General features: G+C 40.3%; 1 protein-coding gene across 11 annotated transcripts in view; it reads right to left on the reverse strand.

Moving 5' to 3' along the window:
• The window catches only part of ank2b (ankyrin 2b, neuronal), a 124,513-nt gene extending 105,661 nt beyond the window's left edge, over positions 1 to 18,852 (reverse strand). For 3 of the 11 annotated variants that reach the window (XM_037535269.1, XM_037535283.1, XM_037535289.1), the window contains exon 1: positions 18,355 to 18,850. In XM_037535269.1, the coding sequence (XP_037391166.1) occupies positions 18,355 to 18,489 (135 nt within the window). In that variant the 5' untranslated portion in view covers positions 18,490 to 18,850. Of the gene's footprint in view, positions 1 to 18,354 lie in introns of all 11 variants that reach the window. The other 8 variants (XM_037535263.1, XM_037535259.1, XM_017712450.2 and 5 more) reach the window with 5 other exon arrangements.
• Positions 18,853 to 22,999: the final 4,147 nt, after the last annotated feature.

A 22,999-nucleotide genomic window follows, 5' to 3' on the forward strand; every position in this document is an offset into this window, starting at 1 on the left:
ATACACCCCCCCCTCCTTGGTTTATTTGATTTCCAGTCAAAATGACCATTAAGTACAAGTTATTCATTGTTCAGCATCAGGGCAAAAAAAAAAAACAGAACACAGACAATTACACAGACCTCTCAACAGCCAAACATAATAATTTGATTATACTGTGTGCACAATTATTAGGCAAGTGAGTATTTTGACCATATTATCATTTTTAGGCATATTTTCTAACTCCAATTTGGATAAACTTGAAAGCTTAATAGTTTAAGCATAGCAGGTGATGTGTATCTGTGTAATGAGGGAGGGTGTGGCCTAAGGAGGTCAAAACCCTATATCATGGTGTGCATAATTATTAGGCAGCTTTTTTCTTTAGGCAAAATGGGCCAAAAAAGAGATTGAACTGACTCTGAAAAGTTAAAAATTACTCACTAAAAGTTTCTCAGAGAGATGCAGAACTCTTGAAATTGCTAAGATATTGGGGCAAGATCACAGAACCATCAAACGTTTTGTTGCAAATAGTCAACAGGGTCGCAAGAACCGTGCTGAGAAAAAAAGACTGCCAAGGATTTAAGAATCAAGCGTGAAGCTACCAGGAACCCATTATCTTCCAGTTCTGTCATATTCCAGAACTGCAACCTAGCTGGAGTATCAAGAAGTACAAGTGTGTTCAGCGCTCAGAGACACGGCCAAGGTAAGGAAGGCTGAAACCCGACCACCACTGAACAAGACACATAAGCTGAAGTGTCTAGACTGGTCCAAGAAGAATCTGAAGACAGATTTTTCAAAGGTTTAATGGACTGATTAAATGAGAGTGACTCTTGACGGACCAGATGGACGGGCCCGTGGCTGGATCAGTAACGGGACAGAGCTCCACTTCGAGTCAGACACCAGCAAGGTGGAGATGGGCTGGTTGGACCTTTTCAGGTTGAAGATGGGCTCAAAATCAACTCCCAAGCCTACTGCCAGTTTTTAGAAGACACTTTCTTTAAGCAGTTGTACAGGAAGAATCTGCATCTTTCAAAAAGACAATGAGTTTTAATGCTCCATCACATGCATCCATGTACTCCTCTGCATGGCTAGCCAGTAAAGGCATTAAAGATGAAAAACTTCTGACATGGCCCCCTTCATCACCTGACCTGAACCCAACTGAGAACTTGTGAGCAATTCTTAAACGGGAGATTTATAGTGAAGGAAAACAGGACACCTCTCTGAACAGTGTCTGGGAGGCTGTGGTTGCTGCTGCACAAAAAGTTGATTGTCAATAGATCAAGAAACTGACCGACTCCATGAATGGAAGGCTTATCACTGTTATTGAAAAGAAGGGTGGCTGTATTGGTCACTCTTTTTTTTTTTATTTCTCAGAAATGTTCATTGGAAAGCTTTGAGTTGTTTGTTTTTAATTCTCACTTGAACAGATGAAAATAAAAAAGTGAGATGGGAAAATGTGGGTTTTTCATTTAGCTGCACAATAATTCTGCACCATTATAGTTGCCCAATAAATGTGCACATATAGATATTCTCCTAAGAAAGCCAAAACTTCACTTTTACTTTCTTAAACATTCATGTTTGAGGTTTATTAACATTTTGAATTAACCAAGAGCACTGTAGTTGGTCATTAATAAAAATAATCCTCAAAAATAAGACTTGCCTAATAATTGTGCACACAGTGTAATGATCATTGTCAGTGCATCTATAGTACACCACCTTCAAAAGTTTGGAGACACCTTCCCATCTTTTGAAATTTCCACAGAAAAATACCTGCAAAAATGTTGTAAAACATACAACACTTACTTTCAAACAGTTTGGCTATATTTTAAAATACTCAGATTCATCACAATGCCTTCCTTGGAATGAAATGCAGATTTGTTTTAAAGTCTACTTAGTATTATTATGCCAACTGATAAAAAAACATTTAAAAAATGTATTTTATTTAATTATTGTCCAGTGTCTTTAAATTCATTTGAACTCTTTTTAGATTTTCTTGGAAGATTGCAGAGATTAAGTGATTAATAAGTGATACTTTTTTGATCCCACAACCGGGGAAATTCCACCTCCACATTTAACCCATCCGTGAAGTGAAACACCACATACACACTAGTGAACACATACACTAGGGGGCAGTGAGCACACTTGCCCGGAGCGGTGGGCAGCCCTATCCACGGCGCCCGGGGAGCAGTTGGGGGTTAGGTGTCTTGCTCAAGGACACCTCAGTCATGGACTGTCGGCCCTGGGGATCGAACTGGCAACCTCCAGATCCCTAACCTCCAGCCCACAACTGCCCCCCATTAGCCCAGATTATTACATAGAATTACTGACTAATTTTTATTAAAAACATTTTTAAATACTAGGACATGCAGATTTGTTAAGCAGTGTGTGTTTATCAACAATACAGGAAAATGATAAAGAAATGATAAATGTGATGGATCTTGAAAAGTAACACAATAACCTATTTGGCCAGAGCAGTAAATTCTCTTGGAGACACAGACAATCACATCAGCCACAGGGGGCCACCACATACACACATGCTCACACAATTTAGACACCTTTCTGAGAGGCCCGATTCATTATAACTGCTGTGAGCACACACTCCCTTAACACACAGAGCTTTCTCTATGTGTCAATTCAATCCTATCACCCTATAAAAGGAGTTTGGTGTTCAGGGAATTCTAAAAACATAGAGAGCAGCTACTGAGCTAACATGCAGGAGGATTCATTCAGTACAACAGACTAGATATTATTCCATTTACTCATGGTGCCTGGCCGGGCCCAGCCCGAAGGGGTTAAATGAATCCCCCCTCCCATCGACCCACCACCAATGGGAAGGGCAGTAGTAGGGGTTCGGTGCTTTGTGGATCGGGCAGTGTCCGAAGGCGTGGGCCTTGGCGTTCTGATCCTCGGTTGCTAAAACTGGCTTTTGGAACTTGGAATCTTACCTCACTGGTGGGGAAGGAGCCTGAGTTGGTGCGCGAGGTTGAGAGATACCGGCTAGATATAGTCGGGCTCACCTCAACACACAGCTTGGGCTCTGGGTCCAATCTCCTTGAGAGGGGCTGGACTTTATTCTTTTCTGGAGTTGCCCATGGTGAGAGGCGACGGGCAGGTGTGGGCTTTCTCATAGCCCCTCGACTCGGTGCCTGTATGTTGGGGTTTTCTCCAGTGGACGAGAGGGTAGCTTCCCTACGCCTTTGGGTTGGGGAATGGGTCCTGATTGCTGTCTGTGCTTATGCACCAAACAGCAGTTCAGAGTACCCAGCATTCTTAGAGTCCTTGGGAAGGATGCTTGAAAGTGCTCCTCCTGGAGACTCTATTGTCCTACTGGGGGACTTCACCGCTAACGTGGGCAATGACAGTGTGACCTGGAGGGGTGTGATTGGGAGGAATGGCCTCTCTGATCTGAACCCGAGTGGTGTTCAGTTTTTGGACTTCTGTGCAAACCACAGTTTGTCCATCACACACACCATGTTTGAACACAAGGATGTCCATAAGTGCACATGGCACCAGGACACCGTAGGCCGCGGTTCAATGATTGACTTTGTAGTTGTGTCATCGGACTTGCGGCCATGTGTTTTGGACACTCGGGTAAAGAGAGGAGCTGAGCTGTCAACTGATCACCACCTGGTGGTGAGTTGGATCAGGTGGTGGGGGAAGATCCCGGTCAGACCGGGTAAACCCAAACGTATAGTGAGGATTTGCTGGGAACGTCTGGCAGAAGAACCTGTCAGATTGATCTTCAACTCACACCTCCGTCAGAACTTTGACCAGATATCGGGGGAGGTGGGGGAGTTTCCTCCGCAGGGTGTCTGGACACTCCCTTAGAGATAGGTTGAGAAGTTCGGTCATCCGGGAGGGACTCGGAGTAGAGCCGCTGCTTCTTTACATCGAGAGGAGTCAGTTGAGGTGCTTTGGGCATCTGGTTAGGATGCCTTCTGGTGAGGTGTCACAGGCAAGTCCACCAGGGAGGAGACCCCAGGGAAGACCCAGGACACGCTGGCATGACTATATTGCCCAGTTGGCCTGGGAGAGTCTCGGAATCCCCCCCGGAGAGCTAGTGGAAGTGGCTGGGGAAAGGGAGGTCTGTGCCTCATTGCTTAGGATGCTGCCCCACGACCCGAACCCCGGAGAAGTGGAAGATGATGGATGGATGGTTCATTGTAAAGAAACTTGCCTACTTACTAGTTTACCTCGCAATACTCTTCATGTACCTCTCCACCATGAATGAATTTAAAAACATGTGTTAAACCAAAATCCTATCTCAGAATGATTGTAAAACAATGTCTCAGGCATCAGGCAGTGTATTCATAACCATTACATGCAATAACTGTCTGTGAGGGACCTTTTAGAGGCATTAAACTCTTCAGATGCCATGCTCTTATCACCACCACTGTAAACAATTCTGACTCAGTATGTTTTCTAGGAACAGAGCTTTTCACATCAAACCACTCAGAATGACTTGGTTTATATCTTAACCATTTAATTATGCAGGATTTCTGAAAAACAGGATTTCCCCTTCAAACATCAGCTAAATTAGGGTTAAAGACACAAAATTATCATCAGGATTGTCACCATCACTTATATTAGTAATTGTGTAAGCCACCGATTTATTTTTTAATTAATCAAAATTATTTAGTTTTAAATGAAAAATAACAAACCATGTGGCAAAAAATGCATAAAACTGGTTTGTCCATCATCTGTTTCTTAGAGCAGAAAGACATTTTAAAATGGAAATGATCAAGCTGCAAAATAAATTACTGATGCATTGAGAAGAAGGAACTATTAGGCATCCCTAATAGTTATTATGAGCATAATGAAACCAAAATTCCTGAATTTTTGGGGCAAGCATATTCCCCTGTCACTCCTATCAATGAAGGGCTCTACATTATTTCTGTACATATTACAGATATACTCAAGTACAGCACACTTAAATGTTTCATTCTTTCAAATTCATATAATAGGACCTCAATCTCCTCAGCAGCTCAGCTCCTTCAAAACTGTGCTTGGCTTTCTTGGATAGCAGGTCAAAGGACACCTGAGTTACCATGGCAATAGAAAGCCCAACCAATCACAGTCCAGAGAGGCATGAAACACCTGAGCCCTGAGTGACCAGAAAAGGCCCACTTTCAGACGCTGCCCCTACAGCTAGGAGTGACTCATCAATGAAGTCCTGACATCTTGGATGTTAGCGCTGTATTGAAGTGGTGGCTATGTTTCATCATTTTATTTGAACTATTGAATGTAGTGAAGCACAGTTTAAGGTGTGACTTTGCTTATCAGCTCTTATTATTCCACAATATCAATATGCACATAACTAAACATCTCATGACAAATGAAATGCTAACTGTTAATTTTAAGAAACCCCTCTGGACTGCAGATACAGTAATAATAGTACTTTTACTCTGCATCGCTTTACCCTTTAAACTTTTCGACTTGATTTTCATGCCAAGATATCATGTGCTCGATGTATTCTGTAGAATTAACACTTAGTTGCGCTTCACTTCACCAGGCTGCCAAGAGCACTTAACAGCCTTAGGGCGACATTGAAGTTTTAATCCTCCATTTTCCCCAACGTTTAGCCAAGATAATCAAATGGGTTTGTATTGATTCCAGCAGTACCATAGGAACAACTCATCTCACAGCCATAGCCAACAAACAGAATCTGCCCATGCTCTGGCCCTCAAACCCACAAATTATATTATGATGACTTAATTTGAGCACATGTTCAAAACTGATTTTCGTCCAACTTGTGGAGCCTTCGCTATTCTCAAGACCACTTGAGGCTTTATAACTTTGAGTACTATATCTAATACCTCTATAGACATTATTAGACAAATTTCCTATCCCTCAAAGTGGAAATCTCATCCATTAAACATCTAGAAAAACTGCACGCTAGTTCTAAGTCCAGTATAGCAGTAGATGCATATGTTCCAAGCATAAACTATACAAAGGCCTTGTACAAAACACTTATGCAAGACTAAGCAGCAAACGTAAAGCAGCCAAATTGGACAGAGATCAGCCCTTAGGAACCTTCAACAAGTGCCATTTTGCAACTGGATATCTCTGGATGGCTGCCTGGTAGTGTAAACAACTCAAAGAGGTCGGCAAACACCACCTTGAAATCAGCAACAAAATGATATTCAAACAAATACGGCATGAACTATAGTTAAAACCACTCTGGCTGCAGATAAAGTCACCCAGTGGCTCAAAGATCAAGGTTATTTGACACAGTACAGGAACCTGATTAAGAAACTTACTACAAGTACTAATACAGTACATTCAGCGGACAATGTCAAAGCATGGGTCCAGCTGTAGGTCCAAAGCACCAAGCAGTGATGTGGAGATGCAAAGTGTCCAACAGGCTCTGCAGATTCTTACCAAGGATTCAGTGCTCTGGCCTTGGTCAGAAAAATAACTTAGATAAGGGGTACTCCGCTCAGGACTGTCCTTGGTTTCCTTGCGTGTCTTACGCATTGCTGCATTGCCCATGGCAACTGCAAATCAGCTTCACGTCATTAAAAGTTTAAAAGAAAAAAAGCTGGGATTGAGCTAAAACTAACTATCTAAACTAAAACTAAATATTGTTAAACTAATCTTGCTCCTCCTTAAGGTCCATTCCTGTGTCCAGCAAGGGACCGCCACACTATCCTTCCTTACTTGTCTCTTTGCTAGTCAAACATTCAGTGCCTTCCATAAACAGAGAAGCCATCTAACTGCTGCTAGCCACTGGGTGCTAATGCTTCTCCTTCATCGCTAATTTGAGCCTCAGCTATTTTTACTCCCACCAGCCCAGCTATGCATGTGAATGGAGGGTCAGCTGTGTGTTTGAGACAAGGGGACAGAGTTACATAGCCAAGAGGCTCAGGATAGGACAAGGCTGAAGGCGGGGACCATTGCAATGTAATAGTACCTTATTTGCCAGCTTTGAGGGTTGCTAACTTCATCTGACAGCAATGCAGGAGATTTTATTTACTGGAATTACATACATAACCTTAGCAAAAAAAAAAAACAAAGTAAAAAAGTGAGCTCTGTAATTTCTCCTGGACAATGAGATCAGATGGAATGACTCTGGGTAGCTAGCAGTGTGTTACTTTTCATTAAACGTATTTCATGTATAGAAATGTCTCACTCTGCTCTCCTCTTTAGTTCCTCCATCACAGTATCTTTGTAGTTCATTAAATAATTAGCTAACTAGTTAAGCTGAGTTGCTTACACTATGTATTTTACAAGTCAATGCTATCCAGATTTTTTCTGTTTACAGTGTAAAAGATGTATTTTTACTTTGGGTGGAAAGAGAAATTTCCTATATGTGAAAGCATACTGTTAGTGTTGTCTAGTGATGTATCCCTGACTCCGGCTCACCCAGGCACTCCATTTCCCAGAAGCCTCTGGAGAGATCGCATGACTGTAAAACCTCAGCAATCTACCAATTACAATTCTAAAATCACCTAAATACTGATATGTTCCACCTGCTCTGTTTGTCATGTGACGAGTTTAGATTAAAAGCCTGGGCTTTAGTTTCTTTGCAAGGTATTGCCTCTCATAGTAGAATAGTATAGTAGTAGTAGAGCTACTGACCATTTCCTGTTTGCTATTGTTTGACATTTAGTATGTTTGGCCTCATTTCTGTTTTTTTTTTTTTTATCTCGAGCATCTGACTTGTTTTGTCATGTTACAACTGTAATGATAATTAACTTCAGTTAAAGTATTTATAAAGGAAATGACTCAACACGCAACAACATTTCCTGTAGATCTTTCTGAGTGATAGACCCTTCAAGGCTACCAGTGTTGTCACAGGTACATGAGTACAGGTGTTATGAAAGGCATGTGGAGCCAGGATAATATCCATAGAATTATTTTTAAAAATATAGTGAATAAACTTAGATATGTAAATGTACCAAGTTTTACACTCTCAATAAGTGTGATTGATTTGAATCATTTAGAGTCAGTTTATTTATACAAAAACAATTCATGTGTGACTGAATGCCTTAAATTTAATATTGGAGTTAATTCTCTTTCTATAGAAATTTATAAGAATAGCTTTAATTGTTCCTTTAACCAATAGCAAACACTGTTTGTACTGTCTAGTCTAAGGAAAAGCCCCCCCCCCAAAATCTGATCTTTATTAGGGCTTGACGAATGCCATTGGAAGTTGATTACTTATGCCTGCAAAGTTCTATAAAGGGGAGTTCTCAATGATTTTCCTTGTTGATAAAAACGGCAAAGACAAAATACTACCTTTGAGTTTCATATCTTTGATGATGACTAGGTTATCTAAAATTTGAATAAAGAAGGTGGATTTCCTTTTAGTAGAGAGGTTTAGAATGAGGAAATGGTAACTATGATGATTTGAGTATATGTGATGTCATGAACGTGTGGGCTTAAGCTGAAGACATTCAGGTTCATGTAGCTGGAGGATGAGATCAAGTAACATGGCTGAGATCTTGTCACATGCAGCCCAGAGAAATGCCTTCCTAAACTCCAGCTCTTTTTGTCCCCTATACAGTGCAGTAAGATGATAATGGATGATGAATGCCAGCCCTTTGTGCTATAGCACATTATGCTATTCTAGCCTACCAAATCATGCTTAACTTTGCAATATTGCACAATGCAATGCTCACAACACAATGCAGGGCTAAAATTATGCACCTCTCAGCTCATGCTATGGTACTCTTGTGCTAGCTGCAGCCCTGAATATTGATCATGGAGCAGCCAGATGAAGCTCCCACCAAATGTATTGATCCGACTCTCATGCTCAATAATATGCAATTCCTTTACCTCTTGACCCCTAGAGTGTTTCTTCTCATCTCTAACAATATAAAGTGCTTCTCCTTGGGGATGTCTTAAGTCTGGTAACAGTATGCATAACATTTTGTGCGTGGGTGGCTGCTTACCAGAGGTAAATGTCCCCATTCTCCACAGTAGCCATTGAAAAACTGACCACATAACCAAGCAACCCATTAGACAATACACTAACTGTTTCCCCCTAAATATTTCCCATTCAATGAACTATTCAAACGTGAGAAACTCAGCTTCTTCAAAAAAGCTCAAGTCCATTCCAAAACAAAGTACACAGACCAACTACAATGTTCCACTGAAATGTTTCTTAAGAAAACTATTTCATTTACTGAAACGTGTAAACGGGGGCTGAGAACAGTTTAAATAAACATACAGATCTATTTCTATCAGAAAGTGTTAAGCCAACATGCTCTAAAACAAGCACAGATCAATAAAAACAAAATAATGTGTGTCAATACACAGTTATGATTTTTGTTGCTTTCAAGTATGATTTGATATAACCAGTTACAACATAGAAATATATTAGGGTATTACAGTATTAAGGAATTACATTGTTACCATTATATCAAAAGCTTGTAACTTGTCACGGTTGGCCCCTCCCAGTCCTGTCCATGTGCTCCTTTGTTTTGGTTTTTAGTCCTGCCCCCTGTTTGGTTACTCCGCCCCTGATAGTGTTCACCTGTCCCTCATTGTTCCGTGTATTTAAGCCCTGTGTTTGCCCCTTGTGTTTGCCAGTCTTTGTATCTTTGTATTGGTCTTTGTTTGATGTGGATTCTGTTTTTTTGTCATGTCTGTCCCCCGATCTGTCCGTATCGGCTACATGAACCTGGACTGTTTTGACCACGACCCTGGATTTGCCCATAATAAATCTTGCTTATCTCAGCGTGTGCGTCCGCCTCCTCGCTCCCCCTTACATAACTACATTTTGACACCATTGAAAAATGCCAGCTGCCCCTTACATTGTGAAAACATTTCATGATGAGTGCTGCAGTATTCCCTGTGAAACTTTCTGGTTTAAGGACAAACAATTAACGTTTCTTTTCCTTCTTCAGTAAAGTCACAGTTTCTGAGATATAATGTTTTGTAACGACCTACTAACTGCCTTCAAAATGGGCCTCTAGTTAGAGATGCCAGGTTATCAAATTACTTCCATTAATTTCATCCTATTAATCATTTACTCGTGTCTCCGTCAGTCCTTCTCTGTAAGATCATCTTAAGCGGGAAATCATCAAAATATGGGAGTCATATTCCTATTAATTACAGGCTAGCATGTGCGCATAGTAAACAGATGTGCTCTAATCACAACTCCACACCAAGCCCCTTCAGGACCACCAATCTCTCATGTTACTCCGCCCCTCACAAACGACCACACCTCTCTAATGGGTTAACCATTACCTTATCCTGAGAGGGGATTTTGTTTTAATTTCCCCTGCACTGCAACCAAACTGTAGAGTATAATCTTTAGCTAGGGGAAGACAACAAACGCCTTTAATCTGTAGTAAACCATATGGTCAGAGAAAGAGGGAGCAGGCACGGGGAAAAAAAGACTCTCTCTCCTGCTGTGCTGGGAATGTATCCATGCTACTGATGACAAATTACTGGATGGCATTCATTAAACATTAGATGATCTACTTCCATTTGACAGAGTAGATCTGTGTATTATAAAGAAATGCATCTAGTTATCAAATGAAAATATCCTGCACAATATGGACAAAACATTTCTATTATGTTGCAACACATAAAGGTAGCAATATACACTCTAGTATGTTTTTCCATTACTAAAATATGCCTTGAACAACTATAGGTCCCATGAAATCGATGAGCAACATTACAGTTTAGTGATTTCTAAGACTTACTGATCTGCCGCTCTAGAGAGGGAAGAAGAGATATCATCATATCGCTAAAAGTAAAGCATACTGTATGTATTTTTTGGCAATCCTTAAAACTGTGATGTGCTCTAGGTTGTGGTACTAAAAGTTGTTTTGTATTTATCCAGCACAAAGTCACTACACCTAAAATATAAAGGTGCCAAAAAAGGGCTTGTCTCGCAAAAGAACATTTTCAATGGATGGCTCTTTAAAGACCGATTTTTGTAAAAGAGATGTGTTCTTAGGTTTGGAATCACAATTCAAAAGTTTGGGAGGACTGATTTAAATAGAATTTTTAGAATAAATAAATACATAAATAAATGTTGGAGCTGTACAAAATGATCCTATTTTAACTTCAGAGAACAGAAACAAAGAATGGCACATTAAACACTACAAAGGACTACAAAGGCACTGCATGGTCAATGAAACACGCGGACCTCAGGAGGAAAATATAAAATGCAAGAAATTGCAGGACATACGGCCCTAACAGTGCCTACTGTGATGAAGACTAGAATAGAAACAAGAACTTGCTATGGCTTTTTTAATATGCAGCATCAGTGGGGATCCTCGATTCATCATTAGGCTAAGCCTGTATCTGCAGAAGGGTATGTGGGCCACATATCTGACACAAACTTGTTCATTTCAGTTACACGTGTAGTCCTTAACTCTCCCTGTAACACTCCAAAGAGTCACTGTTGCCATCCTCTACATCTCCCACAGCTACAAAAGTGTATAGAGAAAAGTCTGAGGCTGTGTTGCCATAGCAACTCAGACGGCTGTACTGGATGCCTATATTACAGAGCTTTTTTTTCTCCCTCTGTCTTCAACATTTCATCTGGAATAGCTCAGTGGCATGCTGCGTAGTGGAAGTATATGAACTATGCAGGAGCACACAGCAAAACACATTCTAATGCAATCCTGTGAGACTGGGATGTTAAAAGCTTAGGCATTCTTTAATCACAGATATATTGCTCTGCTAGCAAAAAGGATCTGAGTAGGTTTCTGAAGCCTGTAAAAAGACCTGGGTCTCAGACAAAGACCTCTAAACACAATGAATACATGCCAGACAGCACTAATTAATCTATTTGCAAACTACAGATCAATCTATTATAGCCAAGTTCAGGCCTTTAAGCAATGTGGAAATTAAATACCTGGAGAAAGCATATTCCATTTTCTATGAAATGTATAACAGTGATTTAAGAAAGGCTAAAAATATTGTGTAAACACACTACAGTCCAGAGCATAACAGGGTTGTATGTGTAGTTATTTTAACAGCTGGGTTATCAGATGGCCAGGCTAGCCAGTGGCCAGATGTGGAGGATTTGGGGTCAATTTAGTTTAGTAGCTAAAACCAGCAAACAAGCATGTGCCTCCAAAAGTCCCCTTTTATAGTACAGCATCCTACTGAGCCACAAGCCAACCGGACACTCTTACCAGGCCAGATGATTTGAGTGAATCTGGGTTTAAGTGATGGCAGGCTCCTGACTGCCAAACCCACATGTGGGTAAACACAGCCAGCAGGGCTGCACAATGTATCGTTTGTTATACTACAGCAAGTATAATTTCAACATAATGTGAAAATTGAAAAATGAGTATTGGAAACTGTGCTGAAGTATATAGTATATCTGCCCATATTGATTCCAATATCATTGTGCATCCCTAGGGAAAAAACACTGCTATTGTCAATCAAAACTGGGCGTCTGGATGTATCCAACAAAGCAGGAAGGGAGAGGGGGTGGGTCTCTACACACTCATGCACAAATGACAGTGTTTTTTTTTTTCTGAAGCTGCTTATAAATTCTAGGAGTTAAATTGAATAGAGGTTGTCATAGAGGTTGTTATTTTGTTAAAGGCCTGGGACAGCAGACATTAAAACATTAAATAACTCAATATTTGAAAGTCTCTTAAAAAATACAATTATTTAACAACAACAGCACATATAATATCAAAATCTATTCTTGATCTTAGAATAAAAAATCAGATCAAACCTGAAAATGTATATTATGCCCTGTCCATAACAGCCTGGTGATAACAGCCTTTGCTATACTAATACTGTAGAAGTCTGTGATATACAGGTAAGGCTCTAGCCCAACACTGAATGTTTTATTGTGTACTGTGACGATCCTGACCAATCACAGATGTTCTCTGGGCGTTTTGATGAAAGGTAATAATTTTAGTCAGAATAATTCAGGCCAAACTACATCACACCAACTTGATATGCTTCTAGCAATGCATATTGCAAGTGCAATGTAATCACAACACAGTATTTAAGATGGTTCGAGTCAGCCTGTATTTGAGGTTTAAAGCAAAGAGCCTCATTTTTGCTATAAAACATTTAAATAGCTAAGCACTTAAATAGTTTTCATCAAAAAAATGTGTGAGCTTCCACACTATCCAGCTTCTCATGCAAAATTCATGGTGGGTCTGGAGTAGTCCAGAAATACTGCGCTTCCTTACAAAGAGCAAGCAGATAGAACAGAGCACTGTCTACCTGCTTTGAATCTTTCTACATGCCTTTATCCCAGCACATATATGCTTTACTAATGGATCACAAAGGAAGGCAGCTGTATATCATTACCATCATCATTCTCATATTACAACATTTTTTCCCTGTTTGGTTTTTGTTTTTTTGGGGTTTTTTTATTTGTTACACTGTTTAAAAATGCTAGCTGGCCTTTACATCATGAAAACACTGCATAATCAATATACCCATAGAAATAGTCCACAATAAGTTGAAAAAAAAATCACTACATTAACATACACTAAGGTTAAGCTTATTTACTCCTTCTTCTATAAAGTTACCAATCTTGGAGATGAAAGATTTGGTTAGCCTTCGACAAAATGCACAATATGATCATGTCGAAAAGACCAAGCAGACCAATCTCAAAGTTTGAATGCATAAGGTGCTCACAGCGATATGGTACGTGATATGTTGCGTGTTATCTAATATGCGCATACATAGGAAGCCAAAGTAGAATAGGCTTAAAAATTAAGCTGTCTGTCTGGCTCTTCTCATCTGCACTAACAACTGACGGAAAAGTGCTAGTGAGATGGGACCTATTTTCAGTGTCTTTATCCTCTCAAATGCCACCCAGCAAATATGCCTTCAAATTATGCTCAAATTTAATACACATAATGTAGTGTACATTAACAGCAAAAGCCTCAGAAACCCAATAGGCCCACAGAGAGTATTATGTACTCAAGCTTTTCGGTGCACAAATAAAAACTGGATGTAAACATATAGTAACTGAAAAACAGCTATGGACATAGATATTAGAAATAATTATTAGAAACACTGATGCAACATTAAAACATATCATGTTCTTAGGATATCATGTTTTTATTTGATTTATTCTGGGTTTATTATTCTTAATACTGTACTGTACTTACTATTACTTTATTGTGGGACATTGGCCTTAAATGTCTGTAATATCTGGATAGTAACCAGTTTCTAAATGACAAGTCAAGCAGAAAAAAAGACACAGGCATGGGCCAATATAGTGATATAAGAACATTCAGTGATATAAGAAAAGTAATGAGTAATCAAGTTATCACAGAAAAAAGTATAATTAGTAACATTGCATTCCGCATATTCTGATGCAGCAGAATATGGCTACTGCTGTCATAACCACCAAGCAAAAGTACAGCAGTGCTAAAACTGTTCTCTTGATCTTGCTTTTTAATTTCATGACTCACTGATTAGATGACAGAGGAAAAAACTTTGCGAAGTAGCTGTCTACTGTGTGGAAGTGTAAAATCAGTGAAAAGACAACCAGTTCTTCATCCAATATATTTTGTAAATTCATCTGACTGTGTCCAGCCCTCTTCTTTCATTACAGTTAATAACAACCTAATAAACATTTTGCCATCCCCATATACTATATTCATTATCAGCAGTTGCACCAAACTCAATTCCCAATCTTCTGCTACAGCACCTTTAAAGGGACACCCCCAGCAAATACACACTGAAAGTTATCTTACTCTCATGAAAATTTTCTACATAAATAGAACAAGCACCAGCTAACTTGATCTTACTGTGACAAATGACCTAATAATATATATGAAGTGTTTCTCATCTGACACTACGTTAGTCCAGCACATTATTAAGCCACGCTATTAGCTGCTGTGCCCATTTGAGTCACAGTCTGTGCTGCTAGACATGTATTGCATACATACTGAAGACAGCATATAGGTCTGAAGGACAGTAAAAAGCGTGGGTATCTGAAAGTGGGGTATTATAGTTAAAAGCAGGAGATGTGAGTTCGGCTGCTCAAATACACTGTTAGAAATAAAGGTTCGGAGCAGGTACATTTTTTGTTTGAGGTACAAACAATGACTAAAGGTACCGAGATGTACCCTTGAGGGTACCACCCCAGTGGCAAGAGGGGTACTGCCCCAGTGATAGTTTCATACCTTTTTTTTCTGAGGGTGTATACCAATCAAGTTATAGTGGAAAAACAGTATAAACCCTGCCTGGTGCCAAAAAGCATGTTTCCCTATAGACTTTTATTCAAAATATGACCTTATATTTCTGATAAAGAATTTTTTCCAAAACAGCTATTTATAAAAACTGTTCTCCGTATTTCTAGTTAAATGTATGACTCATGTCATCGGCTCCAAAACTTGTCTTTCAGGATAGACCACTGAGTAAATCATATTCAAATGAATAGATGCTAATGCTACGTCATATACTACCACCAGAAGTTGGGTGTGATGGGCAGTGTGTGAGGATTTTATGATTACTGGAAGCATACAGGGTATTTGGAAGCCATGTTTCAAGCTCTTTGGCTTAATAGCCTGAAAGTGCACAGGAAGTTTGGCTTTAGCTTTAAAGCCAAAGAGCACTGAATAGGCCTAAAGGAACAGGGGCATATTGTGGGGTTCTATGGTGAGCAATATGTGTGAAATCATTCCGTTCTGTAAGGAAAATATGTTGAATAGGGGTTAATGTCTCTTCTGCAACCCACAGTACCATTAAACTACACTTTAACTGTAGATTCACTGCTATAAAATAAATTAGTGTTACATAATAATTCACTTGCCCCAGTGAAATGCCCCTTCAACAGCACATCTACTGTTTGGCAGTGCCCCAGATTAGAACAAGTAAATCATTTTTACAGCTCTGTCTTTAACTGTTGGTGATCATTGCCTGTTTAAAAGCCTGTTATCTATGTAATAATCAGCTTAGCAAATAACTGACAACTACAATAGTAGTGCGTGAAGTAGCATTAGGCCTATAGAGTAGCACATCTAGTATGTTACTGATACGAACTCCAAGAAAAAAAACATTGAATATCAGTATTTGGCAAATAAATATTCTAATAGACTCCATGCAAAAAGAAAGAGATGGCCGTATTTGAGATACATTTTAAATACATTAATTCTTTCCAAAATGTTTTTCAAACACCAAAGTGCAGCAGGAAAATCTTCTTTTCTGGCCCTTTTCATACATTTTCAAACACATAAGCAGGGAAACGTATATATCAGCAGGGAACATATCGCTGTCAAAACAAAAACTTGTACACTGTTAGAAATAAAGGTTCTTTGCAGGTACATATTTCATTCATCAAGGTACAATGTAAATGTTCCCTAAAAGGTACAACAGTGGGTTTAAGGTCCAGTTGTGTAGCTTAAATAAGTTATTCCTGGTGAAAAGTACATATTTGTACCTTTTCATGACCTCATGTTCATGAAACAGAACAGTAAAATAAAAAAACAGAGACAGACGCGGTGTGTGGAGTCAGTACAACTACACAATATAATTTCAGTAGATTATGGTACAGTTATGTTCCCTGACTAAAGGTACTGAGATGTCCCTTTGAGGGTTCCACCCCGGTGACAAGAGGACTACTGCCCCAGTGAGTTTCATACCTTTATTTCTAAGAGCATACTTCCAAAAAATATCCCTACAGGAGCACAACAAAATGTTCTTAACTTTCCATGTAAGTTAATATAAAAAGATTCATTCTATGTCATTTTGGACTATTTCTATTTGTTCATTCATCAAGAAATTCTGACACAGGGGAACAAAAAAATGGAGGTTTTGTCCTGACAGTGATGATGTAGACAAAGTAAAGTCAAGATTATGTCCACTTAAGTGTTGGCACTGAATATGCATGCATATATTCAGTGGCATAGTTTGCTCTTTCTCCCACAGGCTAAAAATCAAAGACACATGGGACATAAACCCTGACTAATCAGCAATTTCGTAGTTATGACGAACATTTCCATAAATACATGCAAAACCACTAGTCCATGACATGAATGGCAACCATGCCGCAACATCTACTAACTCTCTCTCAAGAAAAATTCACAGACAAGTATAATGGAATATTTCTTCATATATGGCAATGGCAAAGAATAAGCTGTGACTGGGAGGCGAGACAGTTTCTTTAAGCTTTATAATCTCCTTGGAAACAGAACAGAGGTGAGAGTTCTTATGGGAGTGACTGTTAATGTTGCATATTTCAGTAGGCAAACGATTCTTCACTGGTCTGTCCCTCATGATACAAACGCTTTCATAAACAACAAAAAACCTTTCATCGATCATCAGGAGACAGGCTTACACCATTAGCATTAGCAAGCGCTAAAGCTTGGCTGAGACGTGCCCTTGATCTCAGTTTCCTGCACATGCTACCCGGCAGACTCTCAAATAAAACAGTCGCATAGCAGCAAATGTACAATACACATGCACTAAGCTGTAGCAGCATCATAGTAAACACGCAGTCTTTTCAATCGAGCTCAAAAAGCAAGCAGGAAATTCTTTTAGATGTAACATTGGGAGAAGGTTAATGAGGGAGGATGAGACATAGACGCGGGGAGAATGCTGAATGCTGTGGACTCACAGGAGAGAGGATCTGGAAGTGTATGTTTCAATGCAGTGTGGGCGGCAGGGAATAATATGACAGTACTGAAATATTGGAGCAGGTGTTATATAAAGGAATGCTTGAAAAGAGTGATTGTCAGCACAGTACAAACACTGCATGATAGGTGATAAAGTTAGGGAGAGGAGAAGACAGAGAAGGGGGGTAGACAGGATAGCCCTTTAAGTGCCTGAGCATGCATGAACCTATTTATTGCTGCAGTTGTGGACATGGCACAAAAGCATAAGCTTACTGCACAAACAAATCATAAAGAGTCAAATTCAATTAATTTTATTCAGTTTTACTTCTATAGGGCACTTTTACAGTTATTGCCCCAAAGCAGCTTTACAGAAATCAGTTATTGAGCAAACTGAGGACGACAACGGCAAGACATAAACCTGTCCAGGTAGGTGGCTTATAACAGAGTCTGTGTTCAACGTATACCCCTATTTTAAGGGATTTTGCAGTTTAAAATATAAACCCCTAATGAGCAAGCAGAGGGAGACGCAAGAATAATGAAGAAGAACCATGAGAGGAGCCAAGACTCAAAAGAAAAACGGATTCTCTAGCAGATAGCAGAATTGTGATAAATGAGGTGCACTCATATCAGAGAGGAGTTTACATGGGGACTGACAGATGCTAAATACAGCTGCTGACAGGGGTTCAGGCCGGAAGTGATCATTGATGATTGATCAAGAAGTGATGACTGATTGAGGAAATGGCAGGTGGGATGGTGAGGGAGGGTGTGGAAGAGGGTAGTGGCGGGGGGTTCATATGAGAGCACCTCGGCCCTTGACGATGGCTGGATGGCATGGATCGAAGCTGTTTATTTTATTGCCGCGTACCTTGCGCCTGCGTTCGGCCCTCTCTCGAGAACGCTTCCTCCTCTCTCGCGCTTTTTCCAGCGCCTTCAGGTCAGGCAGCTGCTGCTGCTCCATCTCCACACGCGCCTTTTTGATGTGTGCCGCCGCGTGCGCCATGACGACGGCTCAAACAACGCTCACGATCAAAAGTGAAAGGACGAGAGAGGCAGGTGAGATTTCTTTACCCGCAAGAGAGCAGAAGAGTAGCACCTGATCCACTGCTCCAGCAGAACCGCAGAGACAGAGAGAGAGAGAGAGAGAAAGAGAGAGAGAGGGGGAGAGGGAGAGAGAGAGAGATGTGGTCCTCCCACAGCAGCTCTCTCGGAATAGCCAGCCTCCCCTCACTGTGGAAAACTGCATCTAACGTAGGTGATGGAGAGCATTTGTGTGTGGTAGAGAGAGAGCATGACAAAGAGAAAGAGCGAGAGAGAGAAGGAGGGAGGGAAAGAGAGAGAGACCCTGAAAGGAGGAGGGAGGGGTATGGGAATGGAAATAAGCTTTAAATCGGCAAAAGTTAAGCAATGAAAGTGAGAGACATGGAGGGAGCAAGAAAACTATTTATGTGTGTGTGCGCATGCATATATATATATATATATAGAGAGAGAGAGAGAGAGAGACAGAGAGAGAGAGAATGAAAAAGAGAAAGAAAGAGTGAGCAAGCGAGAGTGAGAGAGAAAGGGAGAGATAGAAGGACTGACCCCTCCCTCTACCACAAGCCACTGGTAGTCGCTTTGGCACTCAGTGGTGTCATTACCAATCATCTGAAACAGCACGCGACTGTTCCACCAATCACGTTTATTTGGCGCTCCTAATAGGGGAACACTCAGGCATCAGCAGCCCAACTGTACCCACTCACTGTCCCCTAGGACAGACAAATGGGTGCAGCCATGCGCACAGAACACAGAGGGGGGAATGAAAGATTAAAGGCACCTCCCGATCCCCCTCCTCATCCACCAACATCCTCCATCCCCCTCTCACACCCATCACTGGGAGAGAATGGTGCAGTCTGCAAATGCTAGTTGTGATTTCACAGCTCTCAATACAGTTCATGACACAATCTTCTTCTGCTGTCCTGCTTTCTCCCTCCTTCTCCATCTTTTTTCCTGTGTTTGTTAGCCCTCATTTGTAATAAAGCAATCTAAGAAGAAGAAGAAGGAGAAATATACAATGGAAATGAGCTGTGAGGTAAAATGTATGTATTTTTGTTTACATTGTGAAAGAAATCTATGTATTCTTCAGTGACATCACTGTGAAGAAGCTGATGACCACCAAATAGCCAACTTTACTACAGTCAAATCAATAAAACTGCCCACCTACTACCGTGATAAAAGACTTTTTTATATATTAACTACAGTACACATTGCTTACCTTGCATTTATCTGGCTGGCATTAGTTGCTATAACAACTGACAGCACACCACGGCGGATAAGAGGTAATTGACGAGAGTCCTAATTTTTCTAGCACTAAGAATAGACGTCTGGGGCTGTTTGTTTTCATTACCACGTTCAAATACTATCACTGGTCAGCTAGGTAAGTAGCCTACAGCTCAGTTGTTCTCACCATCAGAAGAAGTAGTGAAGCTTATGCTGTGAACACACTGTCTTTTTGTCTGCCAAAAGGTTCAGCTGCACCTGCTACTAAGGAGGCATCGGAGCACACATCAAAGCTGTGTGTGTGTGTGTGTGTATGTGTGCTTGATGTAGTGTAATTCTGTTCATTGTAATAATTCACCTATGTTAGTGCCATTTAAACAAACACAGCCATGCTCCATTACTCTCTAAACAGAAAACTACATTACCCACAATTCAGTACACCATGCTAGTCTGGTCTCCATGTTCCAGAGCCAAAATCAAATTCCACTTACTGCATGTTGTGCAAGACACACCCAAGTATTGTTTACCAGTAAATACACTCAGATACTTGAGACATCAGATTTTTCCAGTACAGTTTGAAATACAATGAAAATGAATTCACAAATACTGTCACTACTTCACAAATACATGGAGGTTCAGCAAAATAAAAGCACCAACAGTGAGGCACTCCTTATATCACAGGTGCAAAAACAAGCACAGTTCAGACTGCGAGCTTCAGCACATCAGTTTGTTCAGTTATGGCGCCATCTGCTGCTTGTCTGCCCTACTCACATGAAACAGTAAACAGCATGAACATGACAGCCTCTACTTCTGCTTTCAGAAGTTGTACAGAGTGGCTCTAAAAGCAAATGAATACCACACTCACACACACACACACACACACACACACACACACACACACACACACACACACACACACACAGACACACACACACCTTCAAAGCCGCATCTTCTTCTGGGTTGCAGGGGTACTGGAGCTTATCCCAGCTGTCACTGGGCGAAAGGCAGGATACACCTTGGACAGGTCGCCAGTCCATCGCAGAGCAGAAATACAGACACATTCACTCACACACTCACATGAATCCCTAACAGTATTCATTTAAATTTTGTTGATTGTATGTAATTTTCATACTATTTCTCACAATCAAATTTGGAATGTCTATTGTGCTCTTAAAAATCAGTAACCCCATGTGATCAAAAAATGAAGTGATTAAGGACTCACTTTCGTAGCCTTAAGGTTTAATTAGCTTTTACCAACTATCTGAGAACATACAGACAAATTCAGAAATTTAGCGTAGATGAAAACAATCTGTGTTCTTGCGCTGTAGAGTCTGACAGAAAACTGAGCACAGCTAAATACAGATCTTGAGGAATGTCCGCTTTACTCAGATCCAACACAGCTGTGTCACACATTGCCATTAAACACAGTACTACAGACAAAACAGACAGAATCCTCAGCTATCAATGGAGAAGAGTTCAGGACACAGCTACGCGTCATGTGAATGTGTGAAGTTGGCATGAAATTAAAAAGCAACATCAAATACATGTGGCTGCATTCAGACCCATTTAGCTCATCTATACTATCACATACAGTCAGTGGAGCAACAATGAAACAAAGTGAATGTAAGGTATGTATAGTCATAGAGTATATGGGTGTATCATGCCTCATGCATTTTACATACATGATATGATGACAACAGAATCATTCATCAATCAAATAACTGTTTAATTTTTTTTTATCAGCAACAGATAGATCTTTAGGCCTAGAAGAATTTCTTACTAATACTGGATGGCATTTATAGCCCTATAAAAATAAGTGGTAGATTTTACTGTAATGCTAATCGAGGTAGATGAAGTCCCAATTTCAATGTTCATAAAATGTCTGTATGTATGCATGAGCACAAACAGATATGTATCTGTATGTGAAAAATATTTTTGAATATGATGAATTTGATTTTGAAATTCCTCTCGGTGCACCCCTCATATTTTCCTTTCTTTCTATTTTTTTTTTTACATCAGTACTGATCACTCTGGCTCCCTAATCTCAAAATCCTGGCTGAGAGAGGACAGAGAGAGAGAGAGAGAGAGAGAGAGAGAGAGAGAGAGAGAGAGAGAGAGAACAGATGGCTTTCTTTTTTTTTTAACTCTGCTGGCATGTATTGAAATCGTGGCTGATTCAGTGAGCCAAGAAAAGGAAAGGTGGCAGGGAAGAAGGCACTCTCTGATCTATCTATAAGCCTGCAAAAATACAATGCAACACTCATTCCAACACATGCAGGTAAGACATCAGTCTGGTACCCTGCAGGAGCATATTGTGTGATCAGCAATAAGGGGTTTAGTTTAGATCTGTTTGAGGTGCTTGTTCCCCCAATCCCCTTCTGTCACACATGCAGGCCCAGCGTCAGGGGGTCATTTAGTGGGGCACCAACCAATCTTCATGGTCTTTTTAGTGCCTCATGTTTCTAATAGTGGCAGGCAAAAAAGCAAACACACACACACACACACACACACACACACACACACACACACACACACACACACACACACACAGGCACAAGCAGAGACATGCATATAGACACACACACAAACAGACACACACACACACACAGACACACACAGAGACACACATACATAAATGTTCTAATAGCACAAGTTCTAATAACATCAGTTCTGAAGTGCAGTTCCACACTCATTCACTAGCTGATGTTAAATATGTATAGAAATCTAGGCATCTATGCTTTATGCATAGTGACTCTTTTGACTGTCATCCATGAGATGCATGTTTGTCAGAGAATAAACGTCAATTCACCAGCTCAGAGACAGAATTTTGAGTGAAGATCAGGAGCATTTTAGCCTTTGCCTCTGAGTAAAGAGGAGGCAACAGGATATATTTGTGTGTGTGTGTGTCTGTGTCACTATGTGAGGAAAGGGGGACAGGGGTGACTCATGGATTACACCGGTGATGCGATCTGTCTGACCACACACACACACACACACTAGCCTTACCTGGCACACAGCCCAAAAAGAAATACAGCCACTAAAGATTAAATTGCTAAACTTCACTCTCACACTTCATTTCAGATGATATTTTAATAAGACCCGATTGGCCGAACCATGTCATAAAAACCGATATAAATTAGTAGGTGTAAACACATGACGTGACACAAGACATGACTGTGCACATCAGTTTAATTCTGTATTGACTGAAGTTGTGTTACCGGGCAACTATTCTATACTCTATACTCTACTTTTAA

Source organism: Pygocentrus nattereri, chromosome 2 (assembly GCF_015220715.1).
Source record: "Pygocentrus nattereri isolate fPygNat1 chromosome 2, fPygNat1.pri, whole genome shotgun sequence".
NCBI lineage: Eukaryota > Metazoa > Chordata > Actinopteri > Characiformes > Serrasalmidae > Pygocentrus > Pygocentrus nattereri.